At 31.7% G+C, this 11,047-nt stretch overlaps 1 protein-coding gene across 1 annotated transcript; it reads left to right on the top strand.

The window, feature by feature from the left end:
* Nucleotides 1–9,380: 9,380 nt before the first annotated feature.
* LOC102886012 (putative olfactory receptor 56B2) lies at nucleotides 9,381–10,340 on the top strand. The gene has a single exon (XM_006915725.1). It carries the CDS (start codon nucleotides 9,381–9,383, stop codon nucleotides 10,338–10,340), a length of 960 nt encoding a protein of 319 aa, XP_006915787.1.
* The last annotated feature ends 707 nt before the right edge of the window (nucleotides 10,341–11,047 follow it).

Raw genomic sequence — 11,047 nt, 5'->3', positions numbered from 1 at the left:
GGGTACACAGTTCTTTTTAAGATAGCCTTCAAAAAACCATATTGTCTGGAGAGAAGAAACTCTGTTAATAAAATTAAGAAACAATGATAAACTATATTTTGCGAGTACAGGATAAGGGAAAAACAAAAAGTATTTTTCTTGTCTTCTTTCTATTTGAGAATGAAACAGGATATAAAATTTACATTGTCTTTAATTTTCAAAGTTCTTACAAATTAATAATTAAGCAATAGATCAAAAAATAGTAATTTTACATTAATGTCACAGAAATAATTCCAATAAATGGAGCATAGAGCAAACTCAATTATTTACTCTAACCCTTCCTATTCAACTAACAAGAATAAACATTTCTTCCCTGATTTAATTTATGTGTACTCATTAAGTTTTATTTAATTATCTTAAGTTTCCCTCTACTATTCTTATTCCTACAGAACAACTACCCCACTCCTCAAAATATAATTTTTCTGCATGTGTCACCTTTTTTCTTCTCATTTTAACAGCAAGCCTTCCATAACAAATTGTCAACATTCACTTTCTCCTTAGCAAAGCAAAACCACTCCCTGTAGTTTGTCTTTCTTACCCACTACCTGGTACACTTTTGGTAATTTCATCATTGCCTTCCACATTAAATTGAATAGGTCATTCTCCATTCTCATCTAACATTATCTCTCAGATATGTTGAATATAATTCAATTATTCTTGTTATCCTGAAATAATCTTTTGACATCAGAAGCACTAAAAATTTCATGTTTTTCTCCACTTTGCTGAACACTCTTCACAACCACCAGTATTATGGGATGATATTCAACATCTTTACCTTGCTCTTGATGTTAATAGAATGGAGTCTGAACACTCTGTTGAGTATGATATAAATTGGTCGGTTTGTTGTTTTTGTTTTTATTTTACATCACCACATCGATCACTACATAAATGGTTTTTTTTTATGTATCTTTTATTAAGTCAAAAAATTTTCTTCATTTATTGTTTTGTTTAATTGTTTTAGAATTATATAAGATCATTTTCCATAATTTCTACAAATATGATAAGTACATGACCTTTGTTTCTTTTTTAATGCCATAAAAAAGACTTTAGGTGGTAAACACACAATAGAATATACAGATGTCAAATTATAACGTACACGCGAAAATTATATAATTCTGTTAACCAATGTTACCCCAATAAACTTAAAAAAAGGTATATACCTGGTGAATCAAATCATATATGATCATCGAGATAAACATTCCTTGATTGTTATTTAGTTTGATACACCGTTATTGTTAACTAATCTTTTATTTATAATTTTTGTCATAAATGCATGAAAAAATTGTATCTGTAATTTTGTCCCTTTTTACTACTTACCATGCTACCTTTGAAATTAACATTAAAAGTACTTTGCAAAATGAATTGTGCATCCTTTCTTTGGGTAATTTTCTGGTATAGTTTGTATAATTCAAGTATAATCTGTTTCTTGATATTTGCTCTTGTCTTGCAAAGAGAATCAATATGAGCCTATTGTTTTTGACAGTACATTTTCTCATTGGGGGAATGAAGTGAGTTGGAGGGGTTTGAATGTGATGATAATTTCTTTAATAATTTTTCCCTATTTATATTTTTAGTTATTTTGAGGGGTTTTTTTTGTTTTCAAATTTGTTCGCGTATAGTTTTATAATGCAAAAAATATTTTAAACTTAGTGCATACTATTTATTTCTTGTGTTTTTGGATGGTCCAAATTTGGTTTATTTGCATCTTATTTCTAACTTTTTTCCTTAACCAGATTTGTATGAAATGTATCCTGCTTACCCTCCAAGCCCTTCTCGAAATTTATGTCTTCTGAGAACCATTTTTCTCATTTATCATATGTAACTAATTTTTTGCTTTTACATGCCCTTTTATAATACAGAAATGCATATTATATATATAAAATCACATTATATCATATTACATCATATATCACTTCATATCATCTCATCTCTTCTCATATCATATCATATTAATGTGACTTCCACCTTAGATAGGTAATAATTTCCTCAAACTCAAGATCTTTGGTTCATTGTTCAAAATTTCTAGCAAATGAAAATGTCTAAATATTATTAAAATCACAACATATTTAAATGTGTGTATTTTTGTGAGAAAATGAATGGATCTTTTATCATTACCATTTATATGTGAGAAAAACTAATCGAAGGCCTATATAGTCAAAGTATCAGATATTTGACTAGACACTCAAGACATAAATTTGAATATGGTGAACTTTTGTTCTCAGAAATTTTACAACTGAAAAGAGGCTGTGGTGATGTGAAAGGATTTAGTGATTACCAGAGGAAAAGCGGGGAAGATGGAGGTAGATAAGGGTAAAGGGGGTCAAATATATGGTGACAGAAGATTTGACTTTGGGTGGTGAACACACAGTGCAGTATACAGATGATGTGCTATTGAATGTACACTTGATACCTATATAATTTTATTAACCAATGTCACCTCAATACATTTAATTTAAATAGAATAAAAATAAATAATAATGAAATAAATAAAAATTCAGTAATACTAGTATAGAGCAAACTCAATTATTTATTCCCAAACTGATTTTGTTGGCAGTGTGGGAAATATGCTCTTAGATAAAGAAAAGTTTGGTTAATCAATGAAATTTGGAATAAGCCTCAAACAAGGGTGAGATTTGACTAACACTGCTTATAATCTAATATTGAGTTTGCTGTTGGTATAGCTAGGATGAATGGGAAATAGTGAGTGCATGAATTACAAGTTCAGCTCTACCACAACTAACTGTGTGATGTCAGGAAGGTTTCTTACCATTTATGCGCATCAGGTTCCTCACTTGTAAGGTGGAAAATAGTGGTACCTAACTCAATGGAGTTTACTATGAGGATTATTTTTAAAATATATGTAACATACTTAGAATAATTTATGGCATATAAACAGTACCATATAAGAGTTTGCCATTTTTATTGTGAAATAAAGTAATTCTGAATCTATCTTGCATGATACAAAAGTCGTCTGTCAGTTATGGGAAATAGCTTGGGAAGTCATGTTGTAGACACTGTGCTATTAAAATATGCATATTATTGAAATGAAATATTATCAAATCATGTGCTTTTCTTAGTTGTGTATGTTTGCATGAGATGGGTTGGAGGATAGAACTGAGTTAATTGATTGAACTGTTCCTGAAGATTATTCCTAAAGTTACCCAGAGAGAATCAAACTACTCAGCAGCTTATTAGAGAGCTAAGAGTATAGTCTTCCCTTCCTTTATGTAATGGAGCTCAGCCAAGTACAACACAATGCAGCAACTCCAAGTCTCTATTTTCTGGTGGTTTATCAATCACTTAATATGATTTGATATCTAAAGCTTACCAACCCCACTATTTTCAGAGTTCATTCTCTTACTCAAAATTAGACAAGTCCTAGAGAGACAAATTGAGAGAAATAGTCTTCTTCAATTTCTGTGTGTATAAAATTTTTTAAATATAGGGAGATAGAGATCTTATATTCTGCTTTTTCTTTAAAAAAAAACTTCCAAAAGGCTTATTTTAATTAATTTATTTTAATTACAGTTGATGTACAATATTATTTTATATTAGTTTCAGGTATACAGCATAGTGGTTAGACATTTATCTACTTTATGAAGTAATCTCCCCAATTAATCTAGTACCCATCTGGCACTACACATAGTTATTACAATATTATTGACTATGCAGTACTTTAAATATTTTCTATGCAGTACTTTAAATCCCCTTGACTCTTTCATAACTACCAATTTATACTTCTTAATTCCTTCACCTTTTTCACTCTATCCCCAAGCCCTCTCCCATCCAGCAACCAACAGTTTGTTTTCTGTATCTATGAGTCTGTTTCTGTTTTGTTTGTTTGTTCGTTTGTGTGTTTGTTCTTTAGATTCCTCAGATAAGTGAGATTATATGGTATTTGTCTTTCTCTATTTGACTTATTTCACTTAGCATAATACCTTTCAGGTCCATCTATGTTGTCCCAAATGGTAAGATTTCATTCTTCCTTATGGCCGAGTAATATTTCGTGGTATATACATAGAACAATTCCTTTACCCAGTTGTCTATTGATGGGCACTTAAGTTCGTAACACAGGAGCCTCGGGTCTGGAATTTGCTCCTGGGTTTGTTTATCTGGAAAAACCACCAGAAGGACCAGAGGGGCGAGAAACACAGGTTATTAGGAGGCAGGGAAGCTTCCCAGCAGCTGGTTGGAGCTACTGGAAAAGTCTGCTGCTGACCAAGATCAAGTAGTTTTTTTATGCACACAAACAGAGGAAGGAGTTATCTCACTGGGGGAGAAGCCACCTTATCAGACAAATGGGAGCAAGATGTGCTGCTTAGTTATAGGAGCAGAGAACGTCCATGGGAGCAGCAGAGAATGTCCTTGGGAGTAGGCACCCTGAAAGCACTTTGTGCACTGCCTTCCCTGGCTGCTAGCAGGGCAGCTATCAGTCTTTTGAGTATGTGAAGGGGCTGTGCTCTGAGTTAACCCTACAAGATTGCTTCTATATCTTGGCTATTGTAAACAAAGCTGCAATGAATATAAGGGTAACATATATTTTTTCAAATTAGTGTTTTGGATTTCTTCTTATAAATACCCAGAAGTAGAATTGCTGAGTCATAAGGTAGTTTAATATTTAAATTTTGAGGAACCTCCATACTGTTCTCTATAGAGACCACTCCAGTTTGCAATCCCACCAATAGTGCATGAAGGTTCCTTTTTCCTCCCCATCCTTGCCAACACTTGTTGCTTGTTGATTTATTGATAATGGCCATACTGACAGGTATGAGATGATATCTCAATTAATTGTGGTTTTAATTTGCATCTCTGATGATTAGTGATGTTGATCAACTTTTCATATGCCAAAGTCTTTCTTTAAAGAGAAAGTTAACCTGAAACTTAGGCATTTAAACATTTATGCCCGTATCTAAAAGAAACCTAGTCTCATCGAACCCTAATTAAGATAAATGATGTTCTTTCAATTCTTGCCCCTAATTAATCCACTCCTGGGTGTGACTCACTTTGGCTGACATGGGATTTACAGCTCTAGGGAACTGTCTTTCTCTCCCCCACAGCAGGCCCCTGAGTTCCTCTCCACTCATCATAAAATCCTAGTCTATTTGCCATAGCTGTAAATCAGCTCTGGGCATACTGAAGTTCGCTACTTAAGACGAGTCAAGTACAGCACCCCCACAGTAAGTATGCAGTTGGGGACAGAGCCAGTCTTGTAATTTTTGCAGACATTAGGAATGCCTTATAGAATAGAAGGACTCCCCTGTGATTGGAGCATCTGTATAAAATCCTCCAGTGACTCTATGGAAATCATAATATATGCTCTGTGCCAAAATAACCTAAATATAGAAAAACTTTATCAAACACATATATATGACAAAAGGTAGAATTTCTATAACCTCTATTGCCTAACATAAAAAATATATAGTAAAGCATGACAGCATCAACATTCTTTAGAATTATATTCATTATTTTCTCAATTTTATTGAATATTTCATGTCTTTATAATTTTTCACAAAATTCTCCAAGCCCAAGATTTAGCTGGATGGATCAGAAGTCATCATTCTCTAGCTCCCTTGAGTTAGTACACAAATTTATACACATGTTTCTCTTAGCCTTCTAACGCCAATAAGCAGTTTCATGGTATCAGGTCTTGATGGCTACTGTCCTGAAGACAGCCATCAATGACTTCATTTAAATTGAGCACATAAATATTAATTCTTTCTCTATATTGCAGGATTTTAATAAAATTTAATTTTTAACTCAACCTGAAGAGCTAAAAATGAATTATCTTATTTTATAGATTAGGACAGAGGACCCTATAAGCTGAGGTACTTTTCAAATTCACAGGGCCACAGAGAGCTGTATTTTCACTCAAGATATTTGAATTTTTGCTGAACTGTATGAATGACACATTCAGGCTTTCAGTGGGAAACCCTGTAACAGAAAGAACACTTAGCTTCTCTTAAACATTGAAATATAATATTAATATTTAGCACAGATACACAGATAAATACACAGAATTCACTGTAAGAATACATTACAGTTTTCTTCCAAGGAAATTTTTCTTAAAGTTCTCTCATATTTCAATTTAGATAATTACATTTTCTGAGATGTGAGATGAATTTCTTTTCTTACTAATCCATTAGCCTTTGGATCTCTAATATATTAGTGAATAGAAATTGAAATAGTGAGCATTCTTATCTTGTTCATTAAATAAGTAATATTTGATTATTGTTCGATAACACCATATTAAAGAAGTCCCGTTCTGTCTGGTTTGAATTGATTTTAAAAAACTGTAAGTAGAAAAAAATCATTTCTTATTTCAGTTTCGATTTATCTGTTTAGTCAATTATAATAAGTTATACACACTTAAAAATATTATACAGTATCTAATGTTAAATTTTGAGTAATTAAATTTAAAGTAATTCACTATATTCTTAAATATTTTAAGATAACTTTTCCAAATCCATGTCTCGATTTTTATTTTTGTTTTCCATTGAACAATATTTTATACTGTGTATATTTTATGACTCTCTTTAAATAATGTTTTTCATTTTTTTGAGAATTCTTACTACATTTTTCCAATTTAGGTACTCCAACATCTCATTTTTTATCCTGTTTTGTTTACTGTGAAGTTAGTTACTATAATATTCTTTATTAATTGATTAGTTTCCTACTTTGTAAACACTTTTTGCTTGTAATATATGTACTTAAAATTATAGATTTATTAATACTATTTATCCATATTCTTAAAGTTTTAAGTTTCTCATTGTTTTTCTATTCTTTCCTTTTCTTAGTTCTGTTATTATTTTATGTTTGATTCATTTATCAATTCATATTATTACTAAATATTTCCAAATTTAAAGGAATTTCTTTTATCTCTTTTATGGTCTTTGGTATTAATTCTTAGTTAGTTATAGTAACAAAATATAGAAATGATTCCTGAAAGTATCATCTTAATTCTTTGTTAGTTCTAACTCATGACATAGAACATGAATGATATATATACTTGTGTGCTTAAAATGGTCTTCAATCTATTTTTTGTAAGTAGGTTATGTGTAAATCCTTTTGTACAAAATCGTTAGTAATGCTATAAAATCTATATCATTACAATTTTTGTTCACATATTCATTTCGAGAAATATATTTAAAAGCTTTTTAGCATACTTTGAATTTTCTACCTGAATTTCTTTTACAGTAAGCTTATGTGTTTAGATTCACAAGAGTCACAGTTATTACATTATCCTGTTAATTGTTCCTTACCTCAATGTATAATTATCCTAATTGCATTAATGCTTTTAAAACATCTGATATTGATATTATTAAATTGTTTTGTTTTTAAAAGAATACATAATTCATTCTATATATTTGCTTTCAAACTGCATTTTACGTGTCTCTTAGAAATAGTACATAGTTTTAAAAAATTTAATCTTAGAATTCCTTTTTTAATTGGCAGATGTACTCTATAATAATTATTGCATTTACAGATATATGAGAATTTTTTTATGTTCTAGAATACCCATACTTTTTAAATTTTATTTTGGCTTTGATAAAATATCCATTATTTTCTTCTGACATTTTATTATTTTGACATCATTCTATCCCCAACCCCACCATTGCTCCTTTTGGTCTTTACCCTGCTTAGATGTCAAAAATTCTCACTTCCTCATGAGTAATTCAAGAATCTTGGTCATGTAAACTGTTTAAACCTCTTCCAATATTTATTCATATAACCAATATATACTGAGTGCTTATTAAGTTCCAGGCTCTTGGATATAAACCAATGATATAAATGACAAATATACCATGCCTTTGGTTTCATTGGGAAATATAAATATTGAATTAATGGCCTAGACATTGATATACATCCTTGTTTCTTCTTTGGGCAGTTAAAGACAGTCTTCCTATTTGTCCTTTTCAGTAAAGTTGAAGCTATTCCATTGCTCTGAACTGATGAAGGAATCTCACTATCAATACCAAATATAATATATCAAAGCCATTTTCCTGTTCAGGTTTGGGTGTTAAAATGGCAAATCATAGACACTAGAGCTTTTACAGTATCTCTTCAGGTTATTGCAGCATCATTTGAAATTCAAGATCTCAGTGTAATTTAGCTCTTCATTTCAAACTCAGGTATTTTTAATTTTCAACCTGATATTTAGTATATTTGTTAAAATTATTGTTTGCTATGCTTTCTTAGAACCAAAAATTTATATTTCCTTATTATTAAATTTATCTTAGCTCATTATGTTATTAGGAGTATAGAGTACCATTTTCTGTGTTAAGATGAATGTATCCACAAAGCCTACATCAACACTGCACCTCTATATAAATGTAATTGTAATCTGCAATATTTTTTACAAATCCCATCCTATATTTGGTCCTTAATAATAAAATTTTAAAGAGTAAATAAATAATAATTAGCACAATTTGGAAAGAACATATAATGAAAAATCTGCTTTCATTTAAAAATGAAAATATTAATAAAATATTATATCATGTGGTGTCTTAGATATAGAGTGATTTGAATTTAGCAGACTACTGAATAAAAATATCGATCTCAAACTCATTAGTTTAGTTTGTTTTTGTTTTGTACCCTCTTTATTAATTATGATATGACTATTTGGACTGCTCCAGGAAACAAAAATATGTCCAAATAAGGGAAAGTTATGCAAAACCAGAAAAAAAATGGATTTAAAAATACTTAGATTTCCAAACCATATTTTTTCTTTTGTAATTGCTTGTTTTTATGTAGGACATTAGCATTTTGGACATCACTTTACTCATGAGAAATAGATATACTAACTGACCTCATATTTTGGTTGAAAATTAAATAATATTTTGAGTACTTCACAAATTCTCAAGTCCTTGAATAAAAGAAGGGTTCTTTACATATATTCAATGATATAGTGTTACCAAAAAAGACTTCATGATTGAAAACCTCTACTCTAAGTCTTGAATTTGGTCTATAAAGGAACCAACCCATTATCAAAGCCAAAGTTAAAGACCAGGCTGTGATATCAGATGATTTTATTCTTGTCCAGCTTTCATGACAAAAAGATAAAAGAGTAATAATGTTTTATTCCTCTATTATGAGACAATGGAAATAATATGGCCTGCCTGATGTAGTTTTTGTGAGGATTAAGTGAATTAACATGGAACATGCCACTACAGTTCCAATTTTATAATATATATCACATAAATGTTACTGGTCGGATGAGAACAATGAATGATGATGAATCCCCTTCCCTCTTCGATATCATGAACCTAGGCAACTTCTTTTAATATAATGTCAGAGAGATTATTAAAAACAGTAACCTTGAATATTTTTCCTCTTAGCGAACGATGTTCCAGACTCTCAGAGATTCCAACATCTCTGCGTTCCAGGTTTCTGAGTTCATTCTGATGGGATTTCCAGGCATTCACAGCTGGCAGCACTGGCTCTCCCTGCCCCTGGCTCTGCTCTACCTCTTAGCTCTCAGTGCCAACATCTTTATCCTGATCATCATCAATCAAGAGGTGACACTGCATCAGCCTATGTACTATTTCCTGGGCATACTAGCTGTGGTAGATATGGGTCTGGCTACCACCATCATGCCCAAGATTTTGGCCATCTTATTGTTCAGTGCTAAAGCCATCAGTCTCCCTGCGTGCTTTGCTCAGATGTATGTTATACATTGTTTCGTGGGCATGGAATCAGGTATCTTTGCTTGCATGGCTATAGATAGATATGTAGCCATTTGTCAACCACTACGTTATCCATCAATAATTACTGAATCTTTTGTAGTCAAAACAACTGTGTTCATGACACTCAGAAATACCTTAACTATTATCCCCATTCCTGTGTTGGCTGCTCAAAGATACTACTGCGCACAGAACCAAATTGAGCATTGTTTGTGCTCTAATCTTGGAGTCACTAGTCTATCCTGTGATGACAGGACAATAAACAGCATCTACCAACTACTCCTGGCCTGGTTACTCATGGGAAGTGACCTGGGTTTGATTATTTTATCATATATTTTGATACTTCACTCTGTGCTGAAGCTGAACTCAGCAGAAGCTACATCCAAGGCTTTAAGTACCTGCACATCCCACCTCATTTTAATCCTATTCTTCTATACAGTTGTCGTCGTTATTTCTATCACTCATAGTGCAGTAATGACAGTTCCCATCATTCCAGTTCTTCTCAATGTGCTACACAATGTCATTCCTCCAGCCCTCAACCCAATGGTATATGCACTCAAGAACAAGGAGCTCAGGCAGGGCTTATATAAGGTTCTTAAGCTAGACATCAACAGAAACTAATGTATAGAGGATGCTCACTTTTCTAATTTCTCCAGATATATACCCAGTATAATATCTAATAAGTACTCAATGGCAGAAGAACTAATAAAACAGGGCATGGTGGCAGCTGTCAGTTATAATGTATCAGTGGCAACAACTAAAACATTTAAAGAAAGGCGATACGTATTTGAAATCTTTAGATTTCAAGCAAAAATCTAAATCAAAAAGAGCCGCATCATGATGCTTAGTGCCTGAAAGGATGCAAGTGAAATATGCTGTCTGAATTTCCTCAGACCTCTCTTTTCTTTTTACACCTAATCTTTCTTTGCAACTTGTGCACTCTTTTTATTTTTCCAGAGTGTTTCTCATTTCACAAGGATGAAAATACTGATTACCATGAAAGATTACATTGATTATTTCAAGACATTTTATGATCAGTTGGAATAATATTTTTCTATTACAAATGTCCAGTGAAGCATTCTCATTATTAATGTTTGGTCTGGGAAATGCTTTTTGAAATAAGTAACCATCATCTAAGAGTCATATTCTTCATGCATCACTCCATAGAGGAATAAATAATGCCCTGGGACACCAGCTAAACAAGAATTAAAAATTAAGAGAATAGTACACTTTTAATGAACTATTAAGATATTGCTATGTGAATGTCTTGAGGAAAAAAAAACTTTATAAACATCAACATGAATAGATGTTTTATAACTTGATAAAAC

This window comes from Pteropus alecto, unplaced genomic scaffold (genome assembly GCF_000325575.1).
Source record: "Pteropus alecto unplaced genomic scaffold, ASM32557v1 scaffold395, whole genome shotgun sequence".
NCBI lineage: Eukaryota > Metazoa > Chordata > Mammalia > Chiroptera > Pteropodidae > Pteropus > Pteropus alecto.
This window is presented reverse-complemented; position numbering and strand designations above follow the sequence as displayed.